At 66.7% G+C, this 16,858-nt stretch overlaps 3 protein-coding genes across 10 annotated transcripts; 1 reads left to right on the top strand and 2 right to left on the bottom strand.

Annotated features, from left to right (window-relative positions):
- The first annotated feature begins 12 nt into the window (after positions 1-12).
- ARL16 (ADP ribosylation factor like GTPase 16) lies at positions 13-1,255 on the top strand. The gene is made up of 5 exons (XM_066980371.1): positions 13-115; positions 221-366; positions 449-562; positions 678-793; positions 981-1,255. The coding sequence occupies exons 1-5, from the start codon at positions 13-15 to the stop codon at positions 1,150-1,152; spliced, it is 651 nt and encodes a 216-aa protein (XP_066836472.1). The 3' UTR covers positions 1,153-1,255.
- Positions 1,256-1,653: 398 nt separating this feature from the next.
- Positions 1,654-5,816, bottom strand: LOC106046794 (uncharacterized). Of its 7 annotated transcripts, none has more exons than XM_048050286.2 (6): positions 5,439-5,816; positions 4,905-5,005; positions 4,455-4,489; positions 4,180-4,312; positions 3,620-3,790; positions 1,654-2,898 (listed from the first exon to the last, which is right to left on the bottom strand). In XM_048050286.2, the coding sequence occupies exons 2-6, from the start codon at positions 4,926-4,928 to the stop codon at positions 2,215-2,217; spliced, it is 1,047 nt and encodes a 348-aa protein (XP_047906243.2). In that variant the 5' UTR covers positions 4,929-5,005; positions 5,439-5,816; the 3' UTR covers positions 1,654-2,214. The 7 variants fall into 7 exon arrangements, with proteins under 7 accessions (XP_047906243.2, XP_047906244.2, XP_047906240.2 ...); XM_048050287.2 differs by having other exon boundaries at positions 4,905-4,979; XM_048050283.2 differs by having other exon boundaries at positions 4,180-4,315; positions 5,439-5,815.
- A 3,003-nt stretch (positions 5,817-8,819) lies between these two features.
- Positions 8,820-16,817, bottom strand: TMC6 (transmembrane channel like 6). 2 transcript variants are annotated; one of them, XM_066980360.1, is made up of 21 exons: positions 16,607-16,817; positions 15,646-15,753; positions 15,302-15,420; positions 14,920-15,048; positions 14,623-14,781; positions 14,398-14,503; positions 14,221-14,317; positions 13,858-14,112; positions 13,363-13,553; positions 13,130-13,274; positions 12,712-12,867; positions 12,287-12,462; positions 12,058-12,139; positions 11,608-11,705; positions 11,374-11,469; positions 10,621-10,696; positions 10,287-10,420; positions 9,650-9,826; positions 9,399-9,477; positions 9,155-9,233; positions 8,820-9,037 (listed from the first exon to the last, which is right to left on the bottom strand). In XM_066980360.1, exons 2-20 carry the CDS (start codon positions 15,699-15,701, stop codon positions 9,162-9,164), a joined length of 2,403 nt encoding a protein of 800 aa, XP_066836461.1. In that variant the 5' UTR covers positions 15,702-15,753; positions 16,607-16,817; the 3' UTR covers positions 8,820-9,037; positions 9,155-9,161. The 2 variants fall into 2 exon arrangements, with proteins under 2 accessions (XP_066836461.1, XP_066836460.1); XM_066980359.1 differs by lacking the exon at positions 16,607-16,817 and adding an exon at positions 16,288-16,306.
- Between the last annotated feature and the right edge of the window lie 41 nt (positions 16,818-16,858).

The raw sequence follows: 16,858 nt of genomic DNA, 5'->3' as shown, positions 1-16,858 counted from the left end.
GGCGGAGCGGCGATGGCGGCGGCGGGGCGGCGCGGGGGCGGCTGCCTGCTGCTGCTGGGCGCCGCGGGCGTCGGCAAGAGCCTGCTGGGGAAGCGGCTCCGCCATATCCGCGCGGGGCGGGGGGAGGATACCGGGGGCGCCGGTCCGGTGGCGGTACCGGGGGGTCCCGGGGGGTCCCGGTCCGGTGGCGGTACCGGGGGGTCCCGGGGGGCGCCGGTCCGGTGGCGGTACCGGGGGGTCCCGGGGGGTGCCGGTCCGGTGGCGCGCCCTCCCCGCCCCTCCGTGCCCGTCCTTAACGCTCCGGCACAGCTGAGCTCCCGGGACGGGGCCAAGGAGCTGGGCGAGCCCCCGGCCACGCTGCCCACGGTAGGTCGGGGCGGGCCGCGCCGGGTCCCGGCTCCGTTCGGGTGCGGTCCCGGCCCGACCCCGCCGCGTCCCGTTCCCGCAGGTGGGCACCAACCTGACGGAGCTGCCGCTGCCGCCGAAGGTGACGGTGCGGGAGCTGGGCGGCTGCATGGGCCCCATCTGGCCCAGCTACTACGGGGAGTGCGGCGCCGTGCTGGTGAGCCCCGGCCCGAGGGGCGCGGCAGTGCCCGGGGCTCCCGGCCCCGACCCCGACCCAGCCCCGCGAGGGGCGCCCCGGGACGCCCCCACGGAGCCTCCCCTTCCCTCTGCAGTTCGTGATCGACGCCGCCAACCCCACGCAGGTGTCCTCGTCCTGCGTCCAGCTGCTGGCCCTGCTGTCCGCCGAGCAGCTCGCCGCCGTGCCCGTGCTGGTCCTCTTCAACAAGATGTAACGAGGGGCGCTGGGGAGGGGCGAGGAGCTCCCGTGGCTCTCCCGAAGGGCGATGCCCCGGGAAGCCGCCCGGCTCCGCGGGGTGGCAGCGGTGCCGTGCCGCAGCCTTCGGGCCGGCTCTGCGGGGTGCTGGGGGGGCAGGACCGGAGGGTGGTGGCTAACACGGTGCCCGCTCTGGATGCAGCGACCTGCCCTGCTACATGTCGCTGGTGGAGATGAAGGCGCTGTTCCGCATGCAAGACATCGTCTCCTGCGCTACGCAGCCCATCACGATTCTGGAGGCCAGCGCGCGCGACGGCACCGGGCTGGCCGACGTCCTGCAGTGGCTGAAGGACACCTTCAGGGACCCCAGCTGAGCTGCCCTGCCCTGTCCTGCCCCGCGCGGGGCTTGGGCAGCGCCACGGGCTGGTGGCGGGGGGCAGCTCTTTAGGACTTTGCAGTAAAACTGTGAAACTTCCACCTCCTTGTCCGGACTGCCCTGTGCTGGGTGGAAACCCTGGCCTCTCAGGGAGGGGCTGAGCAGGAGTCTCAGGCTGTGCTCCTGCAGCAAGCCGGCCTTAGCCACGTCTGCAGCAGAGCTCTGCCTCTGAGCTCTCCTGCCTGGAGCCCCGCAGCACTTCTGCGGGGCTGCCTCGAGGCCTGCTCTTCTTTTGGACGCCAGGGCAAGCTGCCCCTTCCTCCTGCCTGCTCCTGGCTTCGAGCCCCTGTGAGCAAAGCCCGGCCGAGGGCGTGCCGCGTGCGCAGGCCCTGCTGGCCGCTTGTGTCACGAGGAAGATGCAGCTCCTGTGCCTGAGAGCCGAACAGTCTGGATCTACACAAAGGTGAAAGGAGGGGGCTTCTCAAATGAATAGTCTCTGTTGCAAATCATCGGGTACGTAATTGAAAATCACATACGCATCTTTATTTACACAGATTAAAAGCAGAGCCCTGTGCTGCTGAGCCTAGCAAGGAACAAACGGATACCCCATCGCTGCGCAGTTTGCAGACATGGAGCTGGGCTGCCTCGTGCCGTTCAGAGGCTGCGCTTTTGCCTCTTCTGTGCCCTGTCCAGACTCTGCTGCTGTGAGCACGTAGCCTGGTTTTGGAAGCAACATAAAGGCAGGGTGAGAAGGCTTTCCTGCCCTCCTGCTGGGGCTGTGCTGGTACCGTCTGCAAGAGCAGTTGTAGTGCTTGGGTCAGTGGGGCTGGGAGCCTGGGCTGGGGCTGCAGGCCTGCAGCGCTCCTGACCGCTGTGGCCCCACGTGCCTTGCACCAGACAGAGCGCAGCGAGGTGGCCTGGGGAAGCCTGTGCAAAGGTGGGGGTCTGCGGGAGTTCATGGGTGGGGGCAGGCGGAGCTGCAAGGGTGCTGCAGTCAGGGGTATCTCGTGAGCTGCAGCAAGCACCGGCCTGTGGCTACCTCTCCAGCACTCACCTGGGTTCAAAAGAATTGCAGAGGAAGGTAAGAAGAAAAATGATTTTCGTGAAGCAACTGGTCAAGGTGATTTCTAAACCTGTTTTCTATGATGCCTGTAAATTCTTGTTCAATGGCCTGGTAGGTGTTTGGCTGGGGGGGAGTGTGTGTCGAGACAACCTTCTCCTGCAGCCCCGGGATGCCCTGCAGCAGCTTGCTCAGGGTCTCGTTCTCGGCACAGTTACCGTATGGCCACGGGCAATCTTCCTTGGTGCTGTCTGCGGGTGGCTGGAAGTCGACGTGGAACATCTCCCTGCATTTCATGCAGGGCTGCTTTTCCGTGAAGGCTCCGTGACTGTAGTAGAAGGCCCGGCACTCTACCCCATCAGGGAAGACGATGGCCAGATCGTCCTCCGCGTGGTGCACTGCGAACGCCACCGCCTTGTGCCACGTCTTTATGCACAGGACGTCAATCATGATCTTCTTCTCCAGCAGCCCGCTGCAGGACAGGGACGCTCCATAAAAGGGAGGAGGGGCTGCTCCATCCTCGGGGTCTCTGTAGATGCTGAAGGCAACAATTGCAGCTCTGAAGACGAACTCACTGGGCTTCATGTTGGCTTCTCGCTCCAATTTTTCTTGCAGAGTTTTGTTAAAGTCACGCAAGAAAGACTCCATTTGCTCTTGGGTGCTGCAGCCTGCTACTTCAGAGCCCTGGGAATAGACACAGCTCTTGGTACAGACCCCTCCCCGTCTCTTTCATTCCCCAGGAAATGATACTCTGCAAGAGAAGGGGATGAGCGTGGGGTTGAAAGACAAACTCAGAAATTGTCCTCCGTTCCCCTGAGTCCGTTCAGCACCAGCTGGTCAGTACAGCTCATGGTGACTTGGAGAGTTTGAGAGAGAAACTTCTACAAGAAAGGTTCTGACTTAACAAAATGGGGGACATTTAGAGAAACAGTAAGGATGTTGGGTTGGCTTTGGGCATGAGAGAGCGTGTCTGCTTGTCTGCTGAAGTGCTGTCTAGTGGCAGCCTGCCTTTGGAGCAGGATTGGTACCACTGGAAAAGAGATTGTCGTAAAGGCTAAATGCTGGTGGAGGTGTGTAAGGCTGCTGTTTTGGGGGAAATGACCCAGCCACTAATTAGACAAATCAGTGCCCAACAAAGCCAGTGAGTGGCCAGCCAAGGTCAGTGTGCAGGGTTTGGGGCAGCAGCTGCACAAACACATGTAAACGTCACCGCCCGGAGGAGTTCCTCTCTCAGCGGCAGAGCCCTTGCCCTGCCCGTCCTGCTGCTGCTGGGAGGGTGCGTTCCCTGGGCCTCCCCGCGGCCGTGCTGGGTTTGTCACACCGTCCGTCCTGTCCCAGCCGTGGGACTGAACGCCCAGCCCCAAGGGAGCCACCTCCAGAGCCGTGCACGCGTGGGGATACTCACGAACTGCAGCAGGATGGAGTAGGGCGTCAGGCCGGGGAGGTGGGTGCCGTACTGTTGGAACGGTCTGGGGAACTTCGCCTGCAGAGTCTGGCAAACGGCGGGCCCTAGGAAGTCAGTGGGTTCCACCACCCTCTTGTGCACCCTTCCGAAGAAGAACACTGCGTGCAGCACCTGTTGGCGAGCGGAGACCCCGGCACTGAGCTGTGCCTGGAACGCAGCTGCAGAGCCCCCGCGCCGGCCTGCCCGGCTGTGGCCGCTCGCTGCCCCCAGCCCCCCGCCTCCCCTGCTGCCCCTTCCTGCTTGCCCGTGCTCCAAACAGCTTCTCCACTCTGGGCACCAGCTCCCTGCTCAAACCGGGAGCAGTGCCTCTGGCCTGGGGCTCCTGCCCCTTTCCCCGCAGACGTTTGGCGGCAGGCCCCAGCACGGGGCAGCTCCCCCCCCTTGGGTGCCGGCTGCCGCAGTGGTTTTGCCAACAGCGCTGCCCCCGCCCTGGCTGGGACCTGCAGCAGCGCAGAGGCTGGCCACGGATGGGTGGGGAGGACAGCGGTGGCAGTGCTGACCTTTTCTATGTATTGCTTTTTGATGTCTTCAGCCGGCTGCGTCTGATGCAGCAAAACCAAGAACTGCTTGATGAAGAGATTCCCGCTCATCTGTAATTGGCTTTTACGACGCTCCTCTCGCTCCGCCAACATCCTGCTGGAGCACAGAGGAGCGAGTGGCAGCAGTGCCGGGGGTGCTCCAGGCTGCGGGGCGAGCGCTCGTCCCCCTGGGGCACGGCCGGGCTGGGGGTGGCTGCTGGCAAGCGGGGGAGAGGGGAGGGGAGGCTCAGCCTTACCTCCGAGCGTCCTGCGCTGGAGCACGGCCAGGGCCCTGCGGGAGGAAGAGGAGGCTTGGTGGTGCGGCGCTGCGAGGAGCGTGGCTCTGAGGTGCGGGCAGGTGCGGGACCAGAGCTTGCCACGGGCTGGTGGCCGCACCGCGCGTACTTGCTGCCTGCCCCGGGGACTGGTGTGCACTGCAGGACCCACGCGGGGTCCCAGCCCCTCTGCACACCCAATGGCACGTGAAGCCAAGCCCAGCACCGCAGAGGCTGGGTGCGCCAGTGGCAATGCCACGCACCAGGCTGCTCCCCAGCATCCCACATGCCATGGCCACTGAGCAGGGCACCGCATGGGCTTGGGATGTCCCTCAGCATCTGAAGACGGCACCACTTGGCCTTCTGGCCAAGATACTACACGGGAGAATGTCTCTCCTTGCCTCCTGGAGAGAAGGGGCAGTGCTCACACACCTGGTTTTGGTGCAGGAAGTCCATCGGGGACACGTAGCCTGGTACTGCAGCGGTTGTGTGCTGGTCCGCAGGGCTCTAGGAAAACAGCCAGCAGAACCCTGCTGTGCCGGAAGGGCAGGAAGCCGGGTCACCCCTCTGAGGCTGGCCAGCTCCTGCACCTGTGTCCCTGGGGCACGATGCACCGGGCAGGAGCCGGGGTGCCGGCCGCTTGCTTGGGCAGCGCCATGCGGTGCGTGGCTGGGGGTCCCGGGGCGGCTCCCAGCCAGAGGCAGCAGCCGGAGCAGACACCTGAGGGCACCTTCCCCGAGAGCAAGCGATCAGCAGAGCTGCTGCAGCCTCAGGCCAAGCGAGCAGTTTCACTCTGGGGAGGCTGCCTAGGCATTCCTCCACCTTCAGCTGCAAGGGGAAACTTGCCAGTGGGCTGCAAGCCCAGGAGGGCTTCCCTGGGAGGGTCTGGGGACGGTTTCCTGCTCCCGAGGGGCCTGTCTGCAGGGGAAACAGACGGCTTGCTTACTTACAAGCAACAGCACTTACCTGGCAGAAGCAAAGAATCCTTGGAGTCTGTGCTGCTGTCAAGCTCTTGAGCCACAGAACTCAGTGCCGGGTACGCTGTCTTAACGAAGATGCCCAGTTCCCTGCACTGCCACCAGCTCTTGGTGCAAGCACTCCTACCCAGTCCCAGCCTGAGCAATCCCACCAGCGTTTGCTTGAACCTGGTGCTTCTCACCCTGCTGCTGGCGCAGTGGCTTTTCTAAACGTACTGCACTGCTGGAGTGGGACAGGGAAGAGCTGTGCAAGGGAGGGGCAGGACTCTTGCTTCCACTTTCGTTTCTCCAGAAACGAAACTCAAACCTGAGAGCTCAGAGCTTCCGCATGGGGACAGGCGGCCAGTGCCCACCATGCCATCGTGCTGGAGCACCAAGCCCTGGGAGTGGGGAGCAGGAGAGTTCAGCCCCACCAGTGCCCCAGGTGGGGGCTCGCTGGGGCCAGAGACCTCCGCCCCCACTGCCAGCAGGGTGAGCAGCTGTCATGGGGCTCCTCAGAGGCACGGAGCCTTTCAGGGGCTGCGCCGCAGTGGTCAGGGGGAGCGTGTGGGTGCTGGCAGCACAGAAAGCAAGGAAGGGGGGGGGTGGCTGCCCAGGAGAGATAGAGACAACTGAACGCGAGCTAACGAGCCTTCCTGGTTAGCAGGGATGACTGTGCCTCGGGGGTGTCCCCCTGAGGTCACTCCTGTGGACTAGCCGCTCCCCTGGCACCGGTGACACACGAAATGCTAAAAAGTTGTTAGTATGGGCACAGAGCCGGGGCAAACTGGTCACACAAGTGGTAGGGGTCCCAGCCATTCGTGCCCCAGATGTGCTATGGAGATCTCCACAAAGCAATGAAGCCCTCAAGCAGCCTGACCTATCGCACTGCCAATGTGTTTTTAAGAGATAAAACCACACCCTTGCAAACTGCTGTAACCTGCTGCCCGGACAGCTGCAGGCCCTGCTCCCACTCCCAGCGGCAGACACAGCCCCGCAGGGAGTCGCAGGTTTACCCCAACTGTAGGCACAGCGGGTGTCTGGAGCGTGAGCAATGCTCAAAACCCACTCCAACCCTGAGCAGGGGGGTGTTAAACGAGGGAGTCTGCTGCTGGCAGCTGGAGCGTGCTGCCTCCAGGACAGACGCACAGCCCTGGCTCTGCTGGAATTTTGAAAAAAATTTGAAACCACTCAAACATTTAAGAAATGCAATTTTACAACACCAAGGTCTGTAAGTACATTTCCCCACATCTCCTCCCTGTCCCACACACAATTTTAACAAGCAACAGCAGGCTTGCTCTCCAGTAAGTCCAGGAGACTATGAAATTCTTCCTCTCCTTTCTTGATGAATTCGTTGACATTCTGTCTGATCTGCTGGATTGCTGGTTCTTTGTCCCGTTCCTCCTCATCCTGTTGGAAGAACAACCAGGGAGTTGTTAGGACCTGAAGCAGGTGGGATCAATGGCGTGGCAGACCCAAGCACGCCAGCAAACTCAGGCTGCATCTTTCCAAGGCAAGAAGAGCTGCAGATTTCTTCCCTGCCAGTCCAGCTTACCAGTGGCACTATGTGCTCTCCGCAGTGGTAGACCTCCTTCCCCAGGAGCTGCAGCCCTATGTCCATGAACTCAGGGAAGCTCTTGGCCACCTTGTGCAGCGTCTCCTCCTCGTAGGCATACACCTCGCCGCTCTCCGCGATGAGGATGATGAGCTGCTGCCCCGTGGCCAGGCAGGGCACGTCATCCACCGTGCCCACCACGGCCATCCTGGTGGGCTGCGGCAGGTAGAGCGCCTGGCACCACTGCAGCAGCTCGTCCTGCCCCTCGTGAAAGGTCCCCTCGAGGCCACCGACCCGCAGGCAGAACCTGGGCTGCTTTGCGAAGGGCACCACCTTGCCGCGGTACTGCCGCACGTAGTCACAAACCTTCTCAAAGCTGAAAACTGAAAGGGAACGGGAAGCTGGCGATGGCAAGAGGCTGCCCGCCCCGCCGCAGCGTCACTGCCGAGGGGCTGCTGCAGGGGCGCGGGGGGCGGCGGGCGAGGCCGCAGCGCTGCGCCCCCGGGCTGGGGACAGGCCGCCCCACTCACCCCGGTCCCACCCCGGTCCCGTCCCCCCCGGTCCCACCCCGGTCCCCCCCGGTCGGTCCCGTCCCGGTCCCCCCCGGACCCCCCCGGTCCCCCCCCCGGTCCCGTCCCGGTCCCCCCCGTCCCCCCGGTCCCGTCCCGGTCCCCCCCGGTCCCGTCCCCCCCGGTCCCACCCCGGTCCCCCCGGTCCCGTCCCGGTCCCACCCCGGTGGTGCCCATACTCACGCTTCGCGGTGCCGTTGGGAGCCCCCGACCTGCCCGGGGAAGGAGAGCGCCTGAGCGAGGGCCGCGACGGCTGGGGCCCGCCCCAGGCCCAGCCACGGCCGGTCCCGGCCTCCCGGTGCCCCCGGTCCGTTCCCGGTCTCGCCCCCCCCGCCACCCTCCAGCCTCCCCGGCCCGTTCCCGGCCTCGTCCCAGCGCCCCCAGCCCACCCCGTTCCTGGACCCCCCCCCCGGCCCGGCCTCCCCGGTGCCCGCCGCGCCCTTGTTCCGGCCCCAGCCCCCCCGCGGCCCCCCCGCGGCCCCCCCCGCGGCCCCCCGTACCTCCACCCGTTGAGGTGCAGCATCCCGGCCGCCATCGCAGCGAGCCCCCCCCCCTCCCCCCTCCCTCCCACAGCCCCGGCCCGGCCCGGCGCGGCCCCGCGGCCCCGGAACGCCTCAAGGCCCTAGGCCCAGCTCCACAGCGGGAACAAGGCGCGGCCCGGCTCCGCCCCGGACTCCGGGGGAGGAGCGGGGCCGGCGGCCTGGCGGGGCCGATAGGCGGCTGCCGTGCCCGTGTCCGCGCCGATAACGCCCCGCGGGGCTGCGTGGGCTCGGCCCGCGGCCCGCAACGGGCGCCGGTCCCCCGGGGGGTGCCGGCGCCGTGCCGGGGGGGGCAGGCAGCCCCCGGAGGCAGAGCTCCTGCCTCCCACAGAGCTCAGACGCACCCCGAGCTGCAGGAGCACCCTTTAATGGCTGCTTGGCACACCGTCCCCACACAGCCCGCCGGTGGCCCTGGGTGCGCCTGTCCTGGGGGCTGCAGCGGTGCCTGGCAGCCCCCGGCCTCCCTGCCGTGGGGACGGGACACTGCCGGTCCCCTTCCTGAGGCAGAAAACCTCACTGTCCCCCTTCCAAAAGGCTTCTGGAAGCAGTCCAGAACCTGCTTTCGGGGCTGGCAGGGCTGACGGTAGGAGGGGAGTTGTTTACAAACAGGGCTCTGCTTGCAAGCCAGCGCCGCGGGGAGCTGTGCCCCTGGACACAGCAGCAGGGCTCTGGTCCTGTCCCTGGTCCTGCCCCGGTCCTGCTGTGCCTGCCGTGTCCCCGGTGGCAGTGCCCCCAGCCCTGTGCCGCAGCATCCCCGGGGAGGCGTTGGGTGGCGTGCCCAAGTCCATCCTTGGCCGCTGCAGGCCAGTGGAGGGAAAGCTTCCCCGGCACGCCAGGCCCCGCTGTTTCCAGTGCCATGCTGTGGTGGCTTAGAAAGAGTGGCCAGATCCAGCCTCTGGCAGTGAGCTGTCCCGGTCTGTCTCGCTCCTTCCTGGGGACTGTGACACTAAGAGGAGAGAGACAGTCTCTGTGAGACGCTGAGGGTCCAGGGAACGGGGTGAGCCCCCACCCTGATGTCCCCTAGCACCCTGACAGCTGCCTCTCCCCTTTTTCTGGGCCTTACCTGGGGCTCAGGCACATCTCTCTTTCTGCTTGCAAATGGAGTGAAGCTTGTGAATGAGAAATATTTTATCTTCTCCCTCCTGCAACAGCAGAGATGCCGCAGTGAGCAGCCCCGTGGGACGTGCTCTTGCACCTTTGAGGCAGCAGCACTGGTAGGGCTGGAGCCCGGATCCAGCTGCCCCGGGGCTGGGGGCTGCAGGGACAGGGGCTCAGAGCCCACCGGGCAGCAGGCAGAGCTCACGCACGTTTGCGATCTGCTCCTTCAGCAGGCAGATGATCCTCTGCTGGCCTCTCACCACCTGGATGTTGAAGTAGGTCACGGCTCTGCAACGACAGGCACGATGGGGATGGTGGCACCGACAGGTCCCTGGGGCTGGGATGCTGCACCCCTGCCCTGGGCCAGGAGGGACACCCCAAGTGCCAGGGCCACGGCAGTGACAGTGGGACCCAGAGAGTGCGGGCGCGGGTTTCAGCCTCGGATCCTCCCCATACTCACAGCAGCACCCCGGACAGGAAGAACAGGAAGAAGGTGTTTTCCACCAGGTACTGGTGGAGCCAGGTGAGCCAGGTGATGTTGGGGCTGGACTTCTCCAGCAGCTTTGCCCAGACATTCACAGACTTGTAGATGGTTTCCAGCCCCTGGAAGGGGCCACAGGTTTCTGACGGCTTCACTCTGAGTGGACAGAGCAGTGGGGTCAGTCGGATGCTGTTGAGCGGGGGATTGTTGGGTTCTGGGCGGCCCAGCTGGCCAGTGCCCCTAGCTCAGGGCACTGTCCTGGCTCTCGGGGCAGGCTTACAGCCCCCCAGGGGCCAAGCCTTGCCCTGCTCCCAGCAGGGGGGGGTCCTCATCCCCTTGCCCAGCACTGAGGAGCATCTGGGAACGGCCGGGCTGGGAGAAGGAGGCACACACCAATGGCTGCCAGGCCACATGCAGTGACTGGCAGAGGGCAGCACTTCACTGCCTGGGACAGTGCCCGCAGCTGGGGACACGAGCTCACAGCCCTGTGCAGGGTGTCGTGCACTCTGCATGTGGACAGGGTGCAGCAGGCACCATCTCCCCGAGCTCCTCTCCTTTGCTGGGGCTGCCCCTAGCAGCAGGCAGCTCTGTGCCCTGTGGTCTGGCAGGTACTCACGACCAGATGGTGTAGGAGATGAAGACGGCAGCGCCCAGGAAGGATGGGAAGCAGAGCAGGGTGATGAACACAGTTCTCATACGAGAAGCTTGCCAGGGCTTGCTGGGGGCCTGGCAGTTCTGCATCAGGCTGGTCTGGGGACAAGGAGCAGAGAGCTGCGTGCTGCCGCCTCCCACGAAGTGACCCCAGGAGCGAACGCAGGGCGGCTGTGCCCTCCTGTCCCCCCGTCCAGCAGCCAGGTGAGCTGGGGCACCCCAGCAACACTTCTGCCCTCACGTGAGGACAGCACTGCCCACGGTGAGGCTGCAGCGGGAGCTGCGGGGGTAGCACTCACCTTTTTGATGTAGAACAGCAGCAGCAGCTTCAGCACCTGCACAGCTGGCAGGAGCGGTGCGAAGAGAACACCCAGCCTGGAAGAGAGGGAAATGGGACTGAGCCCCATGGGGACTAACGGTGCTCAGAGCCACGAAAGGATCAGGACAGCAATGCCAGCTGCAATCCGGCTTTCATAAAGCAGAGAGCCAGCACCCGATGCCCTGCGCTGGGTTTGCTGCACAGCCTGGGCTTGTCGGGGCTGGGCAGCACCTGAGAGTTCACTGACCCCTGGTGCATTTACAGCCTGTCTGCCAGCTGTGCTGCCGGTGCAGAGGCAGCAGCACACATCTGGACCTCTGGCTCCTCCTCTGGGAGTTGTGCAGGGTGGCGTGAGGCTGGGGGCTGCAGAGGGGAGCCCTGAGCAGCGAGTGCCATTAGGGTGTGGACAAACGAGGGGCTGCACATGCACCAGAACCTGCTCCTCCTCCAGAGCTCTGGAGGGCACCAGCTGGGCAGGTGACACTGGACTGGTACCAGGACACTCCACAGATGGCTTTCGCCCACCCTTCCACGGCCAGACCTCCTAGTGTGTGCATCTGGCTGCACGGTGCCAGGGCTGTGACCACGGTCTGCCAGGCTGCTGCTGCCTTTCCCTTGTCCTTCCCGTGTTGGCCGGGGGGGTCTCTGTATGCTGCAGGGCTCACAGGCAGTATCAGCACCGTGTGGCATTTGCCAGCAGAGGACGAGCCACACCAGGCTGAAGATGTCTCACCAGGTCAGGGTCTGCCCGTAGATGAGCTCCAGCACGTTTCGGGCAATGTCAAACTCAGGCCTCTGCTTACTCTTCAGTCTCTTCTCTGAGATCAGCCTGGGGAACGAGAGGAGCTCTGCTCTGACAGCCGCTGCAGGAAGCCGGGCACCCGGTCTTCACTCTCTGGTGGCTGCAGAGCCGCCCCAGCAGGAGAGTGGGGCCGTGCTGGGGGGGACCCCTCCCGGGGCACGTTACCTCCAGACCAGCTCCCCAAAGATGGTGTCCAGCAGGGTGAACACGAAGTCCATCACCATGAAGCGATACAGGTCCTGCCCGACACACGTCTCCCAGCACTGGGGAGACAAACACGGGTGGTACGAGGCAGACAGGGAGGTTTCTCCCCTGCCATGGCTCCCCCATGGGCTGTGAAGGGCTGGGTGGCCTCTTCCTCTCCCACACACCTCTCCCTGGCTGTCCCAGCTTTGGGGTGTCCCTGCCCGGCTGACTGCCCCTCTCCCCACCAGTGGTGCCAGCGGTGCCGCCCAGCAGACCCCGTGCTGCCAGACCCCTGACGGTGCTGGCACGGCAGCCTTGGCTTTGCTCCACACTCCCCGGGCCAGGGACAGCCCGGGTGGCGCGTCCCCAGCCAGCTCTGCTCGGCAGAGCCTGGCCCCACATTGCCCCACATCGCTGGCCAGCGCCGACCTCCTCGTCGGAGCAGACGACTCTCCGGCTGAGCCACTGGTAGCAGAGCAGGCCGAGGACCACCATCTTCAGCAGGAGGTTCCTGGAGAGCAGCAGCGGGGACAGGAGGCCCTGAGCCCTAGGCAGAGGGGCTGAACCCCACATATGGGGGGTCCCCCGGCCTCAGGGCCTCTCCCCACAGCGAGCCCATGGCTGGGGGGCTCCCCTGCCCCATCCCCAGGCAGCCTACCTGCAGATGGCCACGTAGACCTCCACCTCTGGGGAATCCTGCCTCTCCCACGTCGCCAGCAAGTTGTAGAGATGGGGCATCAGCGTGTTGAGGAGCGACACGGTGAGGGGCAGGACCAGCAGGATGCCTTCCCGCTGCCAACTGCTGCCCGCCAGGGCTCGGTGCTCCTGCTGAACCTGGCGAGCAGGCGCCTGGATGAGCGCGACCGCCTGCAGCCCAGCGCCTTGGGGCTCGCTGTGCCGGCCGTGGGATCAGCCCCTCCGCACCCAGCCGTGAGCACAAACGCTGGCAGCAGGAGGGAGGTGCAGCAGGGCTGTCCCTGCCTCCTCTGGCTGCGCTGCCCCCCAGGTCAGCCTGGAGAGCCCTGCCTCTTCCCCGCACGCCAGGCCGGCAGAGCTGCGGTGCGGCGTGGGGGCTGCGCTTACCGCGTGCATGTGCTCTGAGAAGTAGTGCACGGCCACCACGCAGCCCAGCACCGTGCTCAGCGAAAGGACCCAGGCCAGGAGAAGGACAGCGACGCGCCCCAGTCGCTGGCAGAGGCTCAGGGGGCAGGAGCGGGAGCGCCGCTCGGCCAGCAGCTCCTGGAAGACAGCAGTGCCAGCGGAGCTGCTGAGCAGCCCGGGGCAGCTGAGAACATGTTCCAGGTCCACCCCTGGTGCGAGAATTTATCTGGGTGGGACCCAGAGGGCGCCGGACAAAGTCAGGGTGCACACGATGCTGCAGGACCCCCCCGTGCAGTGGGGAGCTGAGCCCCGTGGCCTGGGCTGGCTCCTGTGCACGCCTTCACCTTCCCACCACGGGGTGCGGGGCGCACACGGACTGAGCTCCAGCCCAGCTCCTCACCTTCAGCTGGGTGCAGATGTTCTCGCACTGCAGCTTCACCGAGCGCCTCTGGATCACCTTGAAGTCCCAGGCACAGAAGACTTTGATGGCCAGGTCCCCTGCAGAGCTGCCCACACGGTAGCTCTCCCCGAAGGAGTGGTACATGCTGCAGCAGGGGGGCAAGGGGTGGCGGCAGGGGCTCAGGGCTGGGCAGCCAGGGCACGGCCGGCAGGGCTGGGGCGCTGCCGACTCACCTGTACACCAGCAGGATGCAGGTGGCAAAGAAGGAGACCCCAACGGTGAACAGGTAGGCCAGCGGCATGTTGTAGGGGAGTGGGGGGGCCGCAGGGGCGGCCACGCTGCCGCTGAGGCTGGAGGCAGAGGGGTCATTGAGGGTGATGTTGCCGTAGTAGCCGTAGTACAGCAGCGAGTGAGTGAAGTAGCCCTGCGGGAAAGTGCACAACAAGGCCCGCGGTGACCTCAGTGGTGCCCGCGGCTCCCTGCCCAGCCTGGCACGGGGCACAGAGCATGGGGCAGCATCGGGCACCCCCCTTCGCACCCCCAGTGCTGGTGGGCCCAGGGCTCTGGCTGTGCGAGGGCAGGGCCCAGGGCATTGCTGCAGCAGGGGATGCAGGGCAGGGACCAGGGCATCGCCACGATGGGAGACGTAGGGATGCAGGGCAGGGACCGGGCTAGGAGCATCTCCCAGTGCAGGGAGGCACAGGCAGTGACGCGCTGGAGGTGCTTACCGCTCCTGTGAGGAGCTCAAAGCCAGTGAAGGACTGCTGGTTGGCCTTGGCAGGGGGATACGCAGCCTGCAGGGCCACTACGAACACCAGGAGGATGAGGAATGAGAAAACGTTGAACATGAGGAGCGTCTTGAGGAAGAGGAAGTAGGAGAGGACGCTGGAGCCGAAGCGGCCACCGATCTGCTTCAGGGCGTAGTGCCAGGGCTGTGCAGCGGGGAGCAGCGCGAGGAGCCTGTACCAGAGGTGCCGGCAGCCCTGCGGAAAGGGAGCCTGGTGAGGGCACCGGGGCTGGGGTCCCCGCGGCAGCAGAGCCCCTGCCACCCGCCTGCTCCGGCTGTGCCGGCCGCCGCGCTTCAGACGTACGAGAGCGATGTAGTCCTTGGACCACCCGCAGGGAGACGGGGCGGCTGCGTGGTGGGCGCGCAGCCCCAGGGGGCTCCTCTGCTCGTTCAGCTCCCGCCTGCCCGGCAAAAAGGGGGGGGTGTCAGGGGGTGGCTCCGTCTGCGGGACCCGCAGGGGACTGGCAGGGGGGGGACCTACCGGAGGGCGCGCTTCTCCGCCAGGCTGAGCGGCACTGAGAGCAGCATGTGGCTGCGATGGCTGGGCGAGAGGCTCAGCAGCTCCTTCGCCAGCAGGCTCCGCTTGTCTGGGGGCACAAGGGGCTCAGTAGGACACAGCTGGCTGGGGCGCAACATGCCCGTCCCGAGCCCTGGTGCAGGGACGATGCCTGGCTCTGCCTGCCCCCACCCCGACGGGAGCTCTCACCTTCCAGCGTGGCGCGGGCCGGGTCGGTCTCCAGGTCGTACTGCCGCAGGCTGGGCCGTGCCGCGCGGCTGAGCTGCTGCAGGGACGGGCGGCTGCTCCGGCGCCGCAGCCGTGCCGTGCGGTTGTAGTACTGGGAGATGATGGCCCCGCGGCTGCGCCCTGCGGGTGGGAGCAGGACACTGGGGAGGGCGGCCGCAGGGAGAGCAGGGCATGCTTGCAGCAGATGGGAGAGCTCCCAGCCCGGTTTAGCTCGGGCAAGGGTGGCTCCGGGGGGCCAGAAGGGCAGGCGGCACTCACCAATGGTGCGGCTGGGCATGCTGGCGAGGATGCGCAGGGTGGTGGAATCGCCCGGGTGCTGCTCGCCCTGCCCAGGTTCCAGCCAGGCAGAGGCAGAGGCGTCCGGGGGGGCCAGGTGGGCTGGGTGGCCTGGGGATGGGGGCGGTGAGAGCTGGGGTGCTCAGGGCCCAGAGGCTGGGTGCCCACCCTGGCACATACCCTCCCTGCAGCACCCCATCCCTGGGGATGCTCCTCTGTGTCCCCAAAGGCTGGTCCAGCCCGGTCCCACAAGTGCCCTGTCTGTGGCAGCAGTGTGAGCCCCAGGTGGGGCTGCGGACAGGAGGCAGCCCTGGGTACACATGCTGTCCCCATCCCACCCCCCGCTGCGACTGCTGCGCTTTACCTCTGCCCCTCTCCTGCAGCTCCAGCTCTGTGCCCGCCTCTGCCAAGCTGCTCTGCTCCTGGATGAGCTGGCGGAAGGAGGTGTGCAGGGCTCCTTCATTGTCCGGGCTCAGCTCCTGGCTGCGGGGACACAAAGCTCAAACCACCAGCCTGGCGCTGGGGATGGAGCCCTGGGAAAGCCCCCGGCACCAGCCCAAAGCTGGGTGGTGCTGCCCAGCAGCTGGGCCGCGCTGCAGCCCCCAGCTGAGGCTGCAGGATCCCGCATGATCCCACAGCATCCCACAGACTGAGGGCTAGCGAGAGCAGGGCTCGGGGAGTGGAAGAGCAAAGCAGACCCGCACTCACTTGTCGCTCTCGGTGTCCTCAGAGACGTGGAGGGTGAAGGGGGGCGGCTGGGACATCCTGCTGGGGCCGAGCAGCCTCCGCAGCACCCGCAGCCTCCTGCACGACGTCCTGCCACAGCAAGGGGAGGATGTCAGCACAGCCCCGTGCCGCTGGCGCTCACGGCTCCCCTGCTCCTCGCCCCCCTGCTCCTCGCCCCCCTGCTCCTGCGGCTTGTCCAGGGCGCGCCGGGTCCCTCCTGGCCTCGGGACGGAGCCGGAGCTGGGAGCCGAGGGGCCGCGGGGCTCGGCCGGGGCTCAGCCAGAGCCGCGGGGCGCCACGGCCCAGAGCGAGCTGCAGCGAGGGCAGGAAGGAAGGGAGGGAGGAGGCTTTGCGCGGAAGAAAGCGGGGCCGGCGCTCCTGGGAGCGGGGCAGGGTCCCGGCTGCAGCTCCCGGGGCACGGCAGCGCTCCGCGGCAGCCCCGAGCCCTCCCGCAGCGCGGAGCATCCCGCCGCGGACCCCCGGGCAGAGCCGCCGCTGCCCCGCGGCTGGGAGCCCGCAGCGGCCCCGGCGCTGGGCTCGGGGAGGGCCCCGGCGGCGGCGGCAGCCCCGGAACCCGCAGCCCCGTCCCGAGCCGGGGGCTCCCACCCGCCCCGGGGCAGAGACCTCGACCCCCTCCCAGCAGCGCGGCCGTCGGGAAAGCGGGGCGAGAGGGCGAGAGGGGCTCGGCAGGCGGCGTCCCCCTCCCCTCCCCTCCCTCTCCCTCTCCCTCTCCCTCCCTCCCTCTCCCTTCCCTTCCCTTCCCCTCCCTTCCCTTCCCTTCCCCTTCTCCCTTCCCTTCCCCGCCCCGCAGCAGCCGCCGCCGCCCCGCGCAGACAAAGGCTCCGGGCAGGAGGCGGCGCCGGCGGGGTCCCGGGCCTCCCGCGCCCCCGGCTGGGAGCCGCCCCCCCCCCCCCCGCGATCCCCCCCCGGGCCCGGGACCTACGGGAGCGCCCCTCCGGTAGCAGCAGCCGACGCAGACCCGTCCGGGCGCCCCGGCGGCGGCTCGCGTGGGCGCGGAGCCCCGTCCCGCAGCGCTCCCGGTGCAGAGCCCCGCTCGGGCCGGGGGGGGTCGCGCTCGGCAGGAGCCGTGGGCGCGGGGCCGGTTCTCGCGGCGAGGGCGCCCCCGGGGCCGCGTCCCCCCCGTCCCGCGGGACTCGCTCAGGACGGAGCCCGCGGCTCCCGTGGGTGCAGAGCC

Source organism: Anser cygnoides, chromosome 19 (assembly GCF_040182565.1).
Source record: "Anser cygnoides isolate HZ-2024a breed goose chromosome 19, Taihu_goose_T2T_genome, whole genome shotgun sequence".
NCBI lineage: Eukaryota > Metazoa > Chordata > Aves > Anseriformes > Anatidae > Anser > Anser cygnoides.
Note: the sequence above shows the minus strand (reverse complement) of the source record. Positions and strands in the feature narration are given on the sequence as shown.

What these genes read in the sequence shown, in the direction of transcription:
- ARL16 (XM_066980371.1), top strand. Translation starts at nt 13, where the DNA reads ATGGCGGCGGCGGGGCGGCGCGGGGGCGGCTGCCTGCTGCTGCTGGGC. An exon ending in GGGAGTGCGGCGCCGTGCTG is followed by an intron (nt 563 to 677) that starts GTGAGCCCCGGC and finishes TTCCCTCTGCAG; the next exon opens with TTCGTGATCGACGCCGCCAA. An exon ending in CTGGTCCTCTTCAACAAGAT is followed by an intron (nt 794 to 980) that starts GTAACGAGGGGC and finishes CTCTGGATGCAG; the next exon opens with CGACCTGCCCTGCTACATGT.
- LOC106046794 (XM_048050283.2), bottom strand. Translation starts at nt 4,928, where the DNA reads ATGGACTTCCTGCACCAAAACCAG. An exon ending in ACTTCCTGCACCAAAACCAG is followed by an intron (nt 4,490 to 4,904) that starts GTGTGTGAGCAC and finishes TTCCTCCCGCAG; the next exon opens with GGCCCTGGCCGTGCTCCAGC. An exon ending in AAAAGCAATACATAGAAAAG is followed by an intron (nt 3,791 to 4,179) that starts GTCAGCACTGCC and finishes GCTCGCCAACAG; the next exon opens with GTGCTGCACGCAGTGTTCTT.
- TMC6 (XM_066980360.1), bottom strand. Translation starts at nt 15,701, where the DNA reads ATGTCCCAGCCGCCCCCCTTCACCCTCCACGTCTCTGAGGACACCGAG. An exon ending in GCGGAGAAGCGCGCCCTCCG is followed by an intron (nt 14,318 to 14,397) that starts GTAGGTCCCCCC and finishes TTTGCCGGGCAG; the next exon opens with GCGGGAGCTGAACGAGCAGA. An exon ending in TTCCTGTCCGGGGTGCTGCT is followed by an intron (nt 9,478 to 9,649) that starts GTGAGTATGGGG and finishes CTGTCGTTGCAG; the next exon opens with AGCCGTGACCTACTTCAACA.